General features: G+C 40.7%; 1 protein-coding gene across 2 annotated transcripts; it reads right to left on the reverse strand.

The window, feature by feature from the left end:
- Positions 1 to 610: 610 nt before the first annotated feature.
- eomesb (eomesodermin homolog b) lies at positions 611 to 4,883 on the reverse strand. Of its 2 annotated transcripts, none has more exons than XM_054781845.1 (7): positions 4,762 to 4,883; positions 3,378 to 3,905; positions 3,048 to 3,202; positions 2,832 to 2,953; positions 2,210 to 2,368; positions 1,988 to 2,049; positions 611 to 1,827 (listed from the first exon to the last, which is right to left on the reverse strand). In XM_054781845.1, the coding sequence occupies exons 2-7, from the start codon at positions 3,845 to 3,847 to the stop codon at positions 1,056 to 1,058; spliced, it is 1,740 nt and encodes a 579-aa protein (XP_054637820.1). In that variant the 5' UTR covers positions 3,848 to 3,905; positions 4,762 to 4,883; the 3' UTR covers positions 611 to 1,055. The 2 variants fall into 2 exon arrangements, with proteins under 2 accessions (XP_054637820.1, XP_054637821.1); XM_054781846.1 differs by lacking the exon at positions 4,762 to 4,883 and adding an exon at positions 4,382 to 4,442.
- Positions 4,884 to 18,311: the final 13,428 nt, after the last annotated feature.

An 18,311-nucleotide genomic window follows, 5' to 3' on the forward strand; every position in this document is an offset into this window, starting at 1 on the left:
TAGTGGGTTGCCAGGTTTCTGGAATTCCCCGAAACAAGCCGAGAGGCATTTCGTTTCGTTTTCGTCGTATACTTGACATTAGGAGCAAGCAGCAGTCGGGCGTAAACGTATAGACTTTGATTTGACAAACCGGTAAAGTAACAATCATTATACACTCGTGTGTACATTATCGAAAAGGCTTAGTTTCAATATTGCAGATAGCTTATTTCTGTTAAAACATGGCAACGTAGAGGATATTGACCTAACTTGCCGTTCCGTAAACTCTACAGGTCGAACGTGGAATATTTCAGCATTCTGCTTCATCTCTATTTTAAGTTGAAATTGACATCTCACCGGGTTACATTGCATATCTTGACTTATTCGATACGGTAGGGACATCTATTGTTTTAACACAGGCATCAGTAGAAGGCATGTATTAGCTGTAATTACAACAATCCAACAGTAGAGTACGCCACAATCCACCAAATCAATGCATTTTATTCCTACGCTTGTAAATTGTGGTCAAACTAATCGAAAAGACAGTGTAGTATATTAGTTTACATCATATTTTATAGTGTATGGAAATCAAACAAATACAATATTGTTCTAAATAAGCACTCAGCTTTTTCGTACAGCACATATGCTTTTTTTAATAGCAAACGTGAACATTGCAACCAATGTATAGTATATGCAGCATACTTTCCTCACATTTCACAGTGCACTAGTTTCACAATAAATAATTTGTAAACAGGAAACCTCAGTGCAAAGGCAGATTCCGCAATGTATGCGGAATGAAACTTACATTGTTAAACCTAACTTAAATGCTTTGAACGCTATCAAAGTCCAATGTCATACCTGCATATATCCCTCTGTGGTCAAATAGCCCTAAATGCAGGAAAAATACACATTATTTGTCATAACTCTTTCTTCTGATTTTTTTCTGTTTAAATTAATAAATAATGTGTTTTTGACATTTCGTTTGCCACCATAAACATAGAAGACATGTAGCACAACCGGGACAAATTGAGTGTGTGCATGAAACATAAAGCATATCCTGTATGTGTGAGACAATATGCTCAATGATTTGTGTAAAAGGAATAGTAAGCTGCCATTCCTTTGGATGAGGGAGCGTCCTTGCTAAAGCAGCCACTGCCAACAGAGATCATGTCCTCACATTTAATGTCAGCGGGTGAGTCCTCTGTGCTGGGCCCGTTTAGAGACACACGCCTTCGCTTGCAGGCAGATGTATAGGAATCAGCCTTGTCTAGAGAAAGAGAAGATGGCTGTGTTTCTGCCCAGGAAGATACCAGGCCTCCACCATTCACTTCATCTTCTACCTGGGGTTTCACCTTGTCTGAGTCTTCTGGAAAACCAGCCGTGGGACTTGGCCTTGGAGACCAAGGCAGGCTCGGAGTCACCTTTCTCTGGTACGCCACCCTGGAGCCCCACCCGGCTGACATGTTGTTGAAAGGAGAGTCCGGGTAGTAGCTGAGAGCATGCGATGTTTGCATGGACAGGGATTTGATACCATAAGGTAGCAGGGAGCTGGAGTATTCCCCCTCATAAGGTGTCAGGTCCAGCTTGTGGCTGGTGCTGCTGCCAGTCCCCTGTTGCATGGAGGTGACAAACCATCTCTGAGAGGCATCTTCTGACTGAGGAGAGAGGAGGCTGCTGGTCTGAGGGACGGTTCTTTCACTGTTGTAGAAACGGTTCTGGGGAAAGTTGTTGACAAACTGGTCCTGGAAGAGGGGCTGCATGGTGTACCGAGCACTGGGGACAATCTGGTGGGCACGGGGGGAGTCGGTTGGAGAAGGGGTGAGGCGGTCATTGTCTGGAGCCGTGTACATCCTGAAGACATATGTTCATGAAATACTTTCAATTTGATGATAAAATAGGTCAAGTACACTGTAAACAACCATGTTGAGGTCCAAAACAAATAATGAAAACAGAATTATTTGTGTTGCAAAATAGCCTTATGCAGCAGGAAAAAATGCAAAAGAATACTCACGAGTCATAATTATCTCTAAATCCTTTGGCAAATGGGTTGTGATCGATTTTCAGCTGCGTTATCTAAAAATAAAAATACAAGAATAAGATGTGATCATCACACACAAGAGAAACAATACATGCACTTGCAACGTTCACATCTGAAATATGCTTAAATAAGCAATTCCACATCTAACATGCAAACAAGTGCAGACTTTGTGTGTTTTTAGTTCTTTTTTCTTACATCAGTGTTCTGGTAGGCAGTGACTGCTATGAACTGGGTCTCTGGAAACGTGAAGCTCTGAGTTTTTGGGTCAGTGCTGATGTCTTCCACGCTCTCCTCCGTCACCTCCACAATGTGCAGCCTGGGTTGGTACTTGTGCAATGACTGCAGGACTATCATCTGCAGGACATTAATAGATATGATTAGAAAAGATGATGCGGTTTATAAGCTTATTTTGCAACAGAAATGTGTCCTTTGGCTGTTCACAGTTGGGGAAATGCATAACTGGTAATTATGTATTATGAAAATATGTTACTAAAAACGTCTAAATGTCCATATATTGGTCCAAATTTGCATAAGGACTGTGAAAATTTGAATTATAATAAAATAATTCCTGTCATATTGTTCAAATAATTTTGATATGCATTTGAAATTAATCAAAAGGTGGCTTTATAATGTAAATATATGAATCATAAAGTCTACGCATATTTGTGTGCATTTATTTTCTACAGTCACAAGCCAAAGCAAATTAAAATAATATTTATAAAATATGTCCCAAGAAGAATCAATCATGTGGATATGCAACATATATTATAATGCTAATCAAACAGTGTGAATGGGATGTAATTGATGGTGTTTTTACCAGTGAAATATTGTGATTAGTCCCTTTGTTGTTGGTGAGTTTCAGTTTGCTGAAGGAGATTTCTTGTCTCATCCAGTGGGCCCCTGTGTTTGGAGATTCTGGATGAATGTACATTTTGTTCCCTGTGGGAAATAAAAATGATCAATCATTTCAAAGTAACATTTAAGAGTGTTAAAAACATTTATAATTATTCTGTATAATGAAACAAAAAAGTACCCTGACTGCTGTTGTCTGCTTTCCCACAGGTGACCCACTTGCCCCCTTGAAACCTCCAGTGATTCGGGTCTGCCAGGGCCACCTCCACAAACACATTGTAGTGCGCCGTCAGGTTCAAACCTGCTATGTTAAAACTCAGAAATGGGAACATTCGCCTGCAAAAAACAAACAAACAAACAAAACATATTATTGTAATATTTTTTTCGATGCAAATTGCGTTTCTAAATTAAATATATGCTTCTGAAATGCATTTACAATGTGCATCAATTGTTCATTTAAAATAAGAATTAGAATAAATAGATTTTAATAGATCCGGTGGCGTCAGCTTACCTGCCCTGCTTGGTGATGATCATCTCGGTCTGGTGCCTGTGGAACTTGAGCCAGAGAGGCCGGTTGCACAGATAGACCTGGGCCCTCATGGTCGGCCCGTTTGCCGGGATGGTGATGTTACTGAGAGCCGGGCCTGAGCCGCTGTAAGGCGGGTAGAGGCAGCCGGGACTCTGTCCTATCTGGTAGGCCGGACTGAAGTGACTCCGCGGGCCTGTGGGTGGAGGGAACCCCACGGAGCTCAGGTGCAGAGAGGCCGGGTACCTGGCTGTGCTGGACGGGGTGTACACGGTCCCGCTGGGGGCGTAGGGGATGAAGGAGCAGGGGGTGGTTGTGTCTGTGGCGGGTTTGGGTGCCGTAGCCGGGATGAAGTAATGCTCCGTGTACCGGCTGCCCGAGGCCGGCTCTTCGGCCCCTGCAAGCGGAGACTTGCGCCTCTCCTCCGCCGAAGTCTCCCCCTCAGCACCGAGCATTTTTAATCAGCACACTTTGGCCAGAGATGGAACTTTTGCGGGGCCCTTCTTCCCCACCCTAAAGACACAATGATAATATCAAGCAATGTAAAAGACGGGGCGTAAAAGACAAAAAGACAAAGATCACGTGGGGGTGTGGCGCTGACTGAAACCGAACCTACCCCATCTATCATCTCAAGCTTTCAAATCAAATGTGAGAGTCAAAATATGTGAGAAATAGAATCATATGACAAAACTAACATCATAAAATGAATTAATTGATATTTTCGAGGCAGGTTAGGTTGGAAATAACGTAGCAATGCAAAGATAACTTCTTGTAAATCACATGACAAACTTGGATTTGGGTGGAAATCTATCATCAGCTCGCCCACGACTATTCGTGTCACAGAAAGAAACTATTGCCTACTAATTGAAACTGCACAGTAAACACGTATTTCATATTGGATTGCATATATTTAAATGTTTATACAGCCCTGCATAAGAGTCGAGCGAAGTATGTGAGTGAATAAATGAATGAATGAATGAATTTCTCACTTTCTATGTAATTGTATGCTGCTTTTAATCCTCGGCTTTATTATTCACACACTTAATGATTTTGGATTCATTCCATTTCTGATGCGATTTCGGGTCCCAGCGGATTTCCTGACGTGAAAACGGGAAATAGGCAATTATTTTTCCATTTGAGGAAACCTGTGATGTTCCTGAGATCAGACAGGCTACACCACAAAGAAATGTCATTGTAACACATTTATTTTTACTAAACTCAAATACATCAACAATCATACTTCAAACATGATTAAATCACCGTCTTAAAAAATTAGAATTCTTAAAATAATAATCGGTTAAAATAGTAAAGGTTAAAATAATAATTGATGGTTTAATATTATAGAGATAACACAGAGCCATTTACTTACCAGGTGATACCCCCTCCTGGTCCAAACAGAAGATGAGGAAGCAAGAAAAGAATAGAAATTAAATAGAAGTTCACTCTATGTGACATGAAGATGTGCTGGACCCATCAGCTGCTCTTTCCTTGTGGCCACAACTCCCAGATAAGCAGCCTATTATCACATTCTTCCATCTCTGTAGGGAGGGGCAGAGGATCCTTAGCATCACATTGAGGGTGGATGAGCAAAGCTGCTCCTCATCCATACTCACTTATCAGACATCAGAGGGACTTTCAGTGTGTTTGCATACATTTCCTTTCATTTGCAGTACTTATAGCACAGCATTGCTGCAACCAGCTCACCTCAGTGATGAACTTTTAACTTTGCTTTTAACTCTTTTAACTTATTTGACATATTTGTGAATTACGATTCCGGTTAGACAGAAAGCCAATCCAATGTGGGTAGAAGTAAGGAATAAAGAGCACTCATCCCCACACTTTAAATTTTACCTACGCTAAAATAATAAAGTAGTGAAATGTGAGAAATCTGCAAGAGCTACACAGAACAAATAGTGAGCAGTCCATGATGGAGTTTCTGTTTCACACCAACGGGTGCTCAAGATGACTGCAAAGAGGGAAAGTTTGTCATCAAAAGACAAAAAGAAGTCATAAAAGCGGTAAAAAGAAGTGAAACTATTCAGTCATTTTGGTCGAGGGAGCTGTAAATCATGTTAGAATACTGTAGGACCCCTTGAGTAGAATAAGTTTTAAATTGCTGTGTGGATTTCAAAGAGGCAGTAGTTGTTTGGGTCAAGAAGAAGCGCTGTTTGCATCCAAGCACAAAGAATTCAAGAATCAACTTGGAAGTGTTCAACTGTTCTTCTCCTGTCACCTCCTCAAGTCTGGAGTTCCTCCACTTCCCCAGTTCAAAGGGAACGAGACTGAGATTTCAAATCATGCTGCATTAGTGTGATAATGGGACACCTTTGAGTCGTACACTCCACTCTTGCAAGAGTGGCGGGCCAGACGACGCTCGGCTGATGTTGCTTGTTTAGACACGTTTGCATGAGAAAGGTCGTGAGAGGATTAGAGAAGCAGGTCGCCACCTCGGAAATAAACACACTGCACATCAATCACGGCAAATCAACTGTTTGGGTAAACTATTAGAAGAACAAATAGTCTGATGCAAGTGATGGACTGATTGCATTGATAAATGATTGCGGTTGTTGATTATTGCAGGAAGTCATGAATATAGAGTTTGAAATTCACAGAACTTGTCGTCAACGTTCAAAAAAATATGCTTCTGTCGTGATTTACCATCACTTTTGTGCCACTTAGTTGATACGATATAACTTAAGGTTGTTTCCTATCTGTGGTAAAGTATCACAGCAAGCTTTATTGGTAACTTCAGTTCATTTGATCAAGTTTTGTTTTCACCAATATTTTCCATTTTCCATCAGCTTCAGCATCACTTCACGAACTTGATATCCTCCCAGGAATGTGATGTCAGTAGATTGCTTTCAATACATGCTACACTATGCTACTTTACCAGTGAATAGTATTTACGTGATTAAACCAGGGGTGCCCAAAGTGCAGCCCGGCAGATATTTTCCAGCCTGCAGCTTGTTTTTTTTATTGGCCCACGGCAAATAGTGGAAATAACATTTAAAAAAAAATAGAGAACAAAGTCAAAATGTAAAGATAATAAGCTCAAATATTGATAATAATAACAATAATAATGCACAGTTTTGTCTACAAAATTAAAAAAATCCTTAAAATAACAAAGTGGCCCCCGCATCCTTTGATTTTCAGTATGTGGCTCTCGGTGGAAAAAGTTTGGACACCCCCGGATTAAACAAAACAGTGGGGATAATTGTATTATGTGGGAAATCGTAAACAAAAGTACCGTAAGCCCTCGCTACTTCACTGTATTCCAGCTACAGTATGCGTCACTAAGCCTTCATGTACATGTATTCCAGAAAGGGGCGATTTTGAAAAAGGAAAGTCATCATTTCTAAAAAGTTAGGCATCCACAGTATATGCTTTATACTAATTAGTGTGTGTTCTTTTTTGCATGACATTGCCCTCAGCTCTGTGAAAGAAAACAAATCTTAAAAGATCCCTGTGTGCAAACTTGTAAACATTCTCTTGGGTATCATTAATGGACTATTTAGCATCATGCTTTGATGTTTGTTTGTTTTTCGGGTTTTTTTGCCACGCGCAGGACTTCACTAAAAGTCAGCAGTTACATTCAACCTGTGAAGGTACGAATGTATGTAATGCATATGGTAGAATATGCACACAATTCATCAATCCATCCATTTTTTATGCCATTTGTCCTCACTAGGGTCGCAGAGATAGGCTGGAGCCTATCCCAGCTGATCTTGGGCGAGAGGCGGGGTACACCCTGGACGAGTCGCCAGCCAATCGCAGGGCATTATTTTTAATGATACAGTACTGCATATCTGTTTTAGTAAACACATTTTTTGTACACAAATAACGTAAATGTCAGTCTAGGCTAGAGAAGAATGGGCCTAAGAGTTAGCAACAGCCATGGCCGATGGGGAGTGTCAAAGGGGCAGGGGAATGGCACGCAAAGTGCAGGGAAAAGGGGGGACTGAAGCAGCCAACACCACACCAACACCACAATACAAATCTAAAATTAGGATTTAAAAAAATGACAACCATTACCACTTGAGCTGTTATTACTTATTTTTGCAATTTTCCCAAAACTTTCACTTTGGAATCTGTTTTCAGCCTCCAAATTGCTGTTTTCATATAAACAAATGGCCAAAACACCACCATTTTGGATCTATTTTTCCTTAAAAACACCATAAGGTAAAGTACTCCTACAGGTTTGTACTTTAAACAGTATGACCACTTAAAACGTAGGAAACATTACACCATTGCATGCGTCCTGTGCTTTAAGGGAAAATTAACATCAGATTTCAAGTGTTTTTTAGGACATTCAATTTAAAATAATTGTTTGCAACTCACTCCAAATTACATTTTTTTAAACCAAAAAATATAAGAAGAACACCACCGGCTGGCATATGTTACTATTAGTCGTTTCAAAGAACAGGCTGAACCAAAACATGTCTGTACTTTTAACAATGGCAGTTTAAATTGCATAAAAATTGCGTTCGGCCCGAATAAGATGACTGGCACTCACAGCTGTCTTGCACATACCGTCCATGCACGCACACACACACACACACACACAAAAGCAGTCTCAGAGAAGCGACCGACAATTTGCAATTGTCACTGTTGTTACGATAGGCTATACATTCAGTGATAGCTAACATTAGGAGTTAAACTTTGTCAAATCCCTATCATTAGCTGACAACAAATATATTTAATGCTACGTGCTCGGAGCAGGAAGAGGGCGGCATATTATATTGTTAAAAAGTTAGCGCCCTTAACACTATTCACTCTACAGCAAAAGATTAGTAGCGCTTCTTGGCATTGCTGTTGGTTGCATCCACTCAATCCGGTTATGAATCATGTCATGATTTTTGATAAATGAAACTGGTATGTGTGTACCGAGAGGTTTCAGTGGGCTCTCTGCATCACACTCTCCAAGCATCTTGCCCTAGCTGTGCTTGCTTTTTGACACGTCTAAAGGCTTTTTTCTGACACAGTGCCATCCTGCCGGCCTCCCCCTCCCGCAGTGCTCATGCCAGGCAGGACGAAGAGGAGGGTGACCTGGCCATCAGCACGCTGCCCTGGGCCACCGCCACCCTGCTGGCAGCAGAAGGTCTGTTGGTCTCCTTCCATGGCAGGAACTCTGCCCACTGCAGCTTGTGATGTCAGCACAGAGTGGCCCACAGAGGGGAGATCTGATTGGTTCTGACGTTTTGCCTTTGTCACTTCGGGGGGAAATGCCCATGCCGCAATTTAACAGACATAAAATCCTAATTAATTATCACTTGAATTGGACGGGATCTCATTTCATGGCCATCCTGTCTCGCCGGCTGCCAGATTATTCAGGAAACAAAAAATAATAGGTCATTTTTATATCATTTTCAATTAAAACATACAAACATATGCAAATACTTTTTACTTCACATGTTAAACTGCTGACGAAACCAAGTAGTCTTCTACAGTATTTCATTTATAGGCATTAAGTTTCTGCAACATTTTTCATGCCGCTGTTAGTCTCATTACGTAGCAGACATGAATGACTTCTTTTAACGCAAAGTTTAGAATGATTTGAAGGCAGATCCTTTTCACAATGAATCGTCCAAGGCTGTTCCAGACGGGTAAAAGCCGAGAGATGTCTCAACTTTGCTTTTCAGGCATCATGTGCCCGAAGACCTGTAGTCAAAAACCCTTTCAGGTCTTCCATTTATGGTTGGGTCCCACATCCTGTTAAGGGCAACAGCAGGAGCGGGACCGTCACATTTGGTGCTCAGCGTGGGGGCACTTGGTGAGTTGACATGTTCCAGCTATCCCATGGAGATACACTTCTGCCTCTCTGCAAAGACTTGGTGTTTTCTCATTTGCATTCGCTAATGAGATCCTGTTTTCATGACTTTATACTGGAAGCGTATTTCTCAGACTATCCTTATACAAATACCGCAGACAGATTAAGTCTTATCTGGTCAATTAGTCCTGTTAAGATTCAGGATGCTTTTTCAGATAAAGCATGGCGAAGGTAAAGGCTCTGTCCCACTGCGCCCTTGAACAATTTCGTGTGAAAAACAAAGGCGTACGTTTTTTGGACTTTTAAAATGAGCTTTTCAGCTGGTTTCCAGACCTATCTACGCGTTGCCAGACCGCGCCAGCCGTTCCAAACATTGGGCATTTAATTTTTTTTTTTTTGTGCACTTTTCACAGTTACTCGGGCTGGACTTTTATGGCTTTTGGGCAGGCGGACAGCTCGTCCTCCTCCAGCTGGAGAACTTACCCACGATTTTAAAACAGTACGATAAAAATGTATGTTTTCACAGCCATAACATGTTATATATATTCACATACAGTACTTCATGTAGGCAGCCTGCTTGTTGTCGAACTACCTCTCTTATGGGACTTAGCAAGTTCCTCGCGTAGGACCTCCATACTCTAAAATAGCAGTGATCCAAGATAATAGTGATCCAAATATAATTTAAAAACGAGCGATCTGTGTCATCCAGGAGCTCCGACTGTTGTGATGAGGTGATGAGCGGAGCTTTGGCCTTTTCTAAGATGCAACCTGAATGTTGATAGAAACAATTCAGACATTTTTCAGCCGTTTCGTTCCTTACTCATACTTAAGCAAATGTTACTCAGCCGTTGGATGTTCGGTAAGCTCGGCTGAATGAAGACGTCATTCATACTTCAGCAAACATTTCTGAGATGTATTTGGACGTTACTCATCCTGTGCTATCTGTCGTCCATTGCCAAAACAAATTTGGAATTTTCCGCCATCTGACGTAAATATTTTGATGGAGGCAGACGGGATTGTTAAACGCCGCTGTGGCACTGAGCCTTTATAGACAGATATTGCGGTGGTGAAATGTTGCTGAATTGTTTGTAGGTTTTTTTTTAGATTACAGAACTATGTAGTATTCTATACTGGTCACTAGGTGTGAGTAATGATACTGTAACGACCTGTTGGTGCTGTAAGGCTGATGTTGTAAATTCTGATGTTCGAGAACATACCTCGCTATTAATGTTATTGGTGGATAAAGAGGATAAAGTGGTGTTGTGGGACAGACAGCGAGCAGGACAAGTGTGCGAGCTGAACTGTGTTCTGCGTTGGAAGTGAGCACTCTTATTGGCGTTAAGGTTGGCAATAAAACTTTAAAAGGTAGGTTTAAAATGGATTTTCTATGCTCTAACTACGAAAATATTCCATTTATAAGTGAGGAATCCTACTTGGTGGAAATTCACTTATCACAGTGAGGTTTGAAACCAATTAACCACAACAAACAAGCGATGATTGCACATCCAAAATAATTATTTAATGAAAAAAAAGTTTTTCAAAGTCTGTGAAATTTTTGAACCCTGTGTGGTCCGCTTGTCAGAAAGCTTGGCCACCCGTGATCCGTGAACCCAGAGGATTACAGGCTGCTCCATTCCTTTCTTGGTGGAACTCCCAGTTTTAACTGTTAACCTCTGGCAGACGGATCAGGACTTTAAAACCAGAACCACCAGACTAAGGAACCGTTTTTATGCGGGAGCTGTAACTGCACCAAAGACTGCAAAAACCTGCTGTACAGTATATTTACTAGGAATTTCACATTCATCTTATTTTTTTTCATACTGTAATTTACTGCATTCTGAGACACTTTATTTACAACCAGGATCCTGACTTGTTATTTGCTGACCGCCCTATAGTGTGTTGTACTTTATTATTCTTATTCTGATTGAGTACATTGCAGTCAATGGTAATGAAGGAACGCAGTGCTGCAGTGTCTGCACACTGCAGTGTTTTTAGAGGTGGATGTAAATGTGTTGTTCATGGACATTGGTGTCGTTACTTGGCTGCTGTCATGTAAATGTACTCGGAGATGTTTCATTGTTTGCCGGAAACTTAAGCAAAGTATGCAGACATATTTTTCAGACGAAGGTAAAACAGTCGTTTGACTTTTTTACATTACTGGTCGCCATATCATTCCACTCTGATAACTTCTTCACACAAGACATTCATCCACTTCCCTTTCCTCGGCCAAGACCCATCACCCCCATAGCTACTACTTTGTCACCAAATTGTGGCAGGCTCCATGAAATGCCAAATGAGGTCTAGTTAGCACACGTCCTCATTATCGCCCAGTCTGTACTGTTAGGAACTCCTGCCCGCCAATCTGTTTGAACAGCCACTGACAAACCGGTCTTAGGTCACAGTAACATAGTCCCAATGAAACCCAAGTGAACCCCACAGGCAGTCATGCTTTTATTTTCTTGTGCAGCTGGCCAATAGTGAAATACACAAGAGCAAGTCTTTGTCTAGTTAACATGTCAAGAGATGCTTTTTCTGTCCCCAACCTCCTCGCAAAGGAAGACATAACACATTCGTTTTGCAATGGAGACATCAGCAGCTCTTCCAGTTCTTGTCATTGACAAATGACTGCTTCATAGAATTACATATCACAAGCAAGTGAGGCGCTTGGTTACAATTTTTTTTGTGGAACATTGTCAGAGAAGCATTAATTTAATCATATGTTTATTATTGTGGTGTAATCTGTAGTGCTCGTCAACTGTGCTGCGTCAAATGAGAGGTGTTTTTTTTATACAACTATAATAAACACATTGCTAGGCCTTCCAAATGAGTATCTCTGACAGTGTAATGTAAGGTAAGGAGTGTGGCAAAAATGATCATCATATGTGGTTTACATTGTCTTCGTAAAGGCAGATTTTTTTGACAGGTTGCATGAACGCTGTAAACTTTGGATTTCAGCATCTGTGACTCGTCGCTCATAAATGTTACAAATGGATTCATTCCCAGCACCACTAAAATAAACAGATACGATGTTCACGATTTGTTTTGTTTCATGTTTTTTTTCAATATTTTCTGCATTATGTCCCTTCTCATCATCAGGCAGGACCTTGGGCGTCATCCCCCTCCCCCACCCCACCCCCACCCCCATGCAGGAAAATCTGCTGACTGTGGTATCGCATTATGATTAACAATTTAACAATCATCCCCTTCTTTTCTATTGTTATTCCACAGATGAAAGTAAGAGCGAAACGCCAGTGATGCTGTGCAGGCTTCATTAGATTCATTGATAGATTTATTGTTTTCCAGGGTTGTAATCACTTCCCCAGAGGTAATTTGTAAGCTGTTTATGGTTCAGAGGTACTGTATAAGCCTTGGAGTTAATTAATCTGCTTTGTTTAGAAGTTTAGGAGTGCCCATCTGAATGAATAAGTGTTTTAAAGTCTCACTGAAGGAGAATACCTTTTAGTCAAAACATAATATTTGTGGATCACTTTGTAGATCTTTTCATTCCACGCCTACCAGTGAATTGCAAAAATCCACAAGTAATTGATACGCTCGTGACAGTGTTTATTTTTAACACACGGCTAGCTTGACGTTGATATTCTCCTCAACATCAACATTTCCAATAAAAGCAGCTGTTGGAATCTCTGTGTGGAGTTTGCATGTTCTCCCCGTGCGTGTGTGGGTTTTCTCCAGGTACTCTGGTTTCCTCCCACATTCCAAAAACATGCATGTTAGGTTAATTGGAGACTCTAAATTGACCATAGGTATGAATGTGAGTGTGAATGGTTGTTTGTCTATATGTGCCCTGTGATTGGCTGGCGACCAGTCCAGGGTGTACCCCGCCTCTTACTCAAAGTCAGCTGGGATAGGCTCCAGCATACCCCCACGACCCTAATGAGGATAAGCGGCATAGAAGATGGATGGATGGTGACTGTCGGAATTATTAGATAGATATTATATATTATTAGATTATTAGATACAATTCAGCTTCAGAATGCGCTCTCTTCGATTGCCATCGTTCACTAGCGACGGCTAACAAGCTAAATGCTAAATGCACAATCCAGGTTTAAGAACTTAATATGCATCACACACTTATTAAACACATTTTAAATGATCAAATGCACATTCACCACTAATGAAAGATAAGGATGATCAATAGAACAGATGAATCAGAGTCACAGGCTAGCGCAACAACCGTGCTTACGCCTCTACGAAGCGGCGAGCGGTAGTATGAGGCTCCTCTGCTCTGTAGGCTGCTGGGTCGTCCCGACTAGCTGTCAGAAAAGCCGTTTTTTTCCAAGCCAGGTCAACATAACCCACACTGCTTACCTGTTCTAATTCCATTAATGACTTACGTTCATATATTAACCTGTGTTCACCTTTGAGACCAGATTGTTGTATACTTTTGCGTCTCTCAGCAACTATGAGGCCACTATGGGGACCACTGAACAAAGTGTGACATCTCACCACTTGATGAAGCATAAAGACATAAACATGTAAAGTATAACAGTGGTACATGTACTGTATATGATGTACATGTTACCTGTATTATTACATATTTATGACTTAATACTGCCACAAACCAAAAATCTGTGAATTTGCGGTCCACGAATGCAGAATCACAAATGTACGGGGATCCACTGTATATAGAGATTTATGTAAATGTTCCTGTATATACGCTAAACATTAGGCACACCAGCAAAAACTGATTTATAGTGTAAGAGAGTTGTAATTTTAACAATATGTTAATTATTGTGAGTGCTGCATCATCCTAAGAGGTGTTTCTAATATTTTGGTCACATTGTTTATCCATATGAGAGGGTAAAATACTCACACATACAACCAAAATAAGAAACTTTTTCATGTATTATTTTCCAACGCAATGATAATTCTTGCTTTCTCTTCACCTGCAACTGCCGATGTTTGGTCCAGCCTTTGTCAGGCAATTGAGGGGCGGCTTGCTTTAATTGGCCTCCTTGTGGTATGTGAATGAGAAGTGCTGTTTATGGGTTAAGTGCATCTTAATCAGAGCTGTAATCCAGTCATTAACAGAAACATATGAGGTGTTGAGAGCATTGTAGAGAGGTTGATAATTGAGAGGCGGCTTCCTTGCTCCCCGTGCTATGTTGTGTATGCGTGTGTGCGTGTGTGTGTGCATGCGCATCAGAAAAGCATGTTTTGAGCAGGAAGACAAAATAAGGGTATATTGTACTGTATACATAATAACAACAAAAACTAATTCATTTATAGCTGAAGATAAAACGCTCTCAGCTCCTCCCCAATTCTCTGAAAATAATATTCTATTTCAACCCATGCATTTCCAAGATACCAATACTGACAATAAAATTGTTATTGTCTACAGAGCCGCCATAGTCGCTCTGTTATTACTGCTCCACTGCCATATTGAGATTTTCTCACTGTATATTTTAGCACCTATCACCTGCGTTAGGCCCGTGTTCTCCCATAACCCCCTCTTGTACCTGTCGTTCTCCGTGAGCCTGCATTGAATAAACATGCTGCTTCTTTATTTATTGTTTATTTAGGCTGCATCTCTCTCCATATTTACAATATTTATCAGCGACACACAAACACCTGCTGATCCCATAAAAGCACTGTCAAATGCAAAACATGGAGACATTTCAGTGTATAGCACATAAAGGCAGATTTGAATTATTTTAATGAATGCTAAATATTTCACAGCCTCTTTACTAAAATTGGCCCGACTGTTTTTAATAAAATTGTGTGGGCAAGATATTTGGTAAACATTCAGTGCATGTTTTATCATTTATTTGCAATTTTCTGGCTATCGTAGCGCATGCTTTTATGTCATTAAAAAAAATGCAAATACTCAAGGAAATTTGACCAAACGGCTCTAGTTTGCACTGTATTTGCGGTGCACTGTCAATTTAAACATACACTTAACACACACAACTTTAGGTAAACCTTCACAGTCTATTACGATTCCAGTACAGAAGTGATGCATTTACACACGGACCGCTTTCGCATACGACCTGAGTTTGGTCCCCGGGCCGTTGACTATTCTCTGGGCATTGAATCCATTCCAAACGGACTGTTCAGGTTGTCTTAGAAGACTTTTCGACTGTCATCTGAGCAGGCTTCATCGCTTCATGCTCATGAGTAGATACAAAAGTGCTAGCCTGGATTCAAGTACTTATTCTGTCAGGTTGAGGCACACCCCAGTCAAAAACGGCTTCACTCTTTTGTGATGCAAAATGACAGTCAATAAGATACAGTGGAGTGAGGCCGGTCAACAAGAGTCCTTGGGTGGACTCACCTTTGTTAGTTCAGTTGTAACAGCTCTTCATATGCTGCTATGTTTCATCCCGAGAAGTCTACATTTATTTTTATAGTTCTGAGAAGATGTTCATCATACTAAGATGTGTTTCTGTTGTTTTGTCCCACCAATATATCGGAATTAAGCGATTACGGTCAAACGATTACAGTTTTAAATCAGATTAATCACAATGTCCATTCATTTTGACAATTAATACCAATTTGCTTTTATTTATGTTGTTTTATTTTATTGTTTTTGTATTATTGTGCTCATTCATGGCGCCTTGAACAATGTATCTTGAGATGCAACTTATAGAACCTGTGTCTTTAGTTGTCTGTAGTTTTTTGCAATCAACTGGGTAATTATGTAGGTCAGTTTTGTCAAATGTAGACTGACTGAGGCCCTGATGTTCCGTCAAGCAGTCTTGGTCCCTGGAGTACTTGAAGGGGAGTCAGTCCCTGGTTAATGTGTGCTTCACGTTGATGTGGTTCTTTAAGATGGAAGTGCTTCAGAGAAACGAAAACTCTCAGCATGTGCAACTATTTTATGTAGGTCCATTCTTCTACTCAAAACTTCCATGAGAGTCGTCCATCTTGATCGAGCTGGTTCTTCTGCCAGCTAGCGTTGAAGCACTGATCCATCCCAGGTAGTGGAATTGTCAGACTTTGAGTCACTGTGTGCGGCAGTGGTTCAGGAGGTACAGCAGGTCGTCCAGAAACCGGAAAGTTGGCGGTTCGTTTTGGGCAAGACACTTTACCCACCTTGCCTCCAGTGGCGCCCACACTTGTGTACAAATGTGAGTGAACGTTTGGTGGTGGTCGGAGAGGCCGTAGGCGCAAATCGGCAGCCGCGTTTCCATCGTGCCTCAACCACGTTTCCTCCCCCAGGGCAGATGTGGCTACAGATGAATACAGATGACCACCACCAGTGTGTGACTGAGGAGTAAATGAATGCTACTGCTAATCATGTATTGTATGTTGCTGTGCAGTGATGAAAAGACAAGGGTAAAACTAGGCTAGATGCATTCAGGGACACTCTGAATGGTACGACATCTTTACTATGTGTCTAAATAAACAGAAAGACAAAGAAAAACAATACGTGGATATTCTTATCACACACTTTGTTGCTGTAAATGCAGAAGTACAATTTGCTGCATTTAAGTATGCTCGGAAATCCCAGAAAATGCACTCAAAATATGAAGTCAACTTAAATGTTGTATTTGAACACAACCCCTCATTGCTTATAATACCACGATTTAAGTGTGATTCAAATGTTCTGCTACGATTAAAGGAACTAGTAGTGTTAGGGAAATAGGCTTTTAAGACATGCGTGGCGTCTTTTAGCTTGATTTCAATTTTCACTTCATTTTGAGCTGTTAATACATACACATATATATCATATATTTATCTTACTTTCTTTCAATAAAATATGTTTCAGACATCGTGACAAATGTTGTTTCATCACAGTGAATTCATTTGAGACCTGTGATTCATCTGATTAAACATTTTAATCATTTGACAGCACTAATTACCCAGTATAGTAGATATAATCAGAGAAAAGAAGCCATTTGAGACCATAATAAAACTCGTGCTCGTGTGTGTTGCAATAAATGTGTATTGGACGAGTGGACAGGAAGTGACATCGGGGGTTGAGAGTTTAGTTTTAGCTGGATTACAGCCACAACAGTAGCCCGTGTTATTATTATTATTCATATTATTATTATGTTATTGTGCATGTTGTGAGATGATTTAAACCTGCAATAAAAGCCTGTTGTTCCGGCGATCAAGTCTGGTGCTTGTCTCACCGAACAATTACTGACACCTAGTGACCAATGTAGAAAACTACAGTCACAATTTCAATGTGTGTTCTTAATTCCTTGTATTAGCTCATTTAGTCATTTTTATGGGGCTGCATGGTTTCTCCGGGTACTCCGGTTTCCTCCCACATTCCAAAAACATGCATGTTAGGTTAATTGGAGACTCCAAAATTGTCCATAGGTATGAATGTGAGTGTGAATGGTTGTTTGTCTATATGTGCCCTGCCATTGGCTGGCGACCAGTCCAGGGTGTACCCCGCCTCTTACCCAAAGTCAGCTGGAATTGGCTCCAGCATACCCCGCCACCCTAGTGAGTAAACTTGTCTTGCCCTTGCCTTGCCTATGGGTGGATAGTCATTTCTATGCTTGAAAATGCTTAATTTAGGCAAAAAATATGTAACATTTGCTTAAATATGTATTTTTTTTTACGAATAGCATGAAACACAAAACAGCATGATTCAATAATTAATATGTTTGAAAGAAAAAGTGAAAATTTGAACCGCGATGGGACGACTGCGCTGCAATTTTACATCACTGCAAACCACAACACTAAACACGATTGCCTCTGACGGTATCGAATTCATTAGATTTTGCATTGTGCCACAGTTGTGCCCAGCGAGTGTATTCCCAGGATCTTCCACAGTGCATGTGCCATATGTGTTTGTATTCCTATGTGTGAATGGCCTGATGACAGGAGAAATTGGGCTTCACCACTACATGTCGCTCCCTGTGCAAGTGTGAAAAGATTCACAGGCTATTTACAAAAAACACTTCATCCCCTGGTCACCAGGCTTTGTACACACTGTAGGTCGCTGTCAAAGACAAGTAACATCTCAATGTGGTGTTAGCAGGTGGAAAAAGTGGTGATTTTCTAGTCTCATACTTGGTTGGATTTAAGGGAACAGGATGGTGAAGACAAAAATGAGATACTGTACAGTCATCCCTCGCCACGAATTTTGCAGCTTCAATCTAATCACGGTTTTTCAAAAATATATGAATAATAATTGCATGATTTGTGGTTGAATACAGCCAAAAATTATT

Source organism: Dunckerocampus dactyliophorus, chromosome 7 (genome assembly GCF_027744805.1).
Source record: "Dunckerocampus dactyliophorus isolate RoL2022-P2 chromosome 7, RoL_Ddac_1.1, whole genome shotgun sequence".
Taxonomy (NCBI): Eukaryota; Metazoa; Chordata; class Actinopteri; order Syngnathiformes; family Syngnathidae; genus Dunckerocampus; species Dunckerocampus dactyliophorus.

What these genes read in the sequence shown, in the direction of transcription:
- eomesb (XM_054781845.1), bottom strand. Translation starts at nt 3,847, where the DNA reads ATGCTCGGTGCTGAGGGGGAGACTTCGGCGGAGGAGAGGCGCAAGTCT. An exon ending in AGCAGACAACAGCAGTCAGG is followed by an intron (nt 2,954 to 3,047) that starts GTACTTTTTTGT and finishes TATTTCCCACAG; the next exon opens with GGAACAAAATGTACATTCAT. An exon ending in CTGCCTACCAGAACACTGAT is followed by an intron (nt 2,050 to 2,209) that starts GTAAGAAAAAAG and finishes TTTTATTTTTAG; the next exon opens with ATAACGCAGCTGAAAATCGA.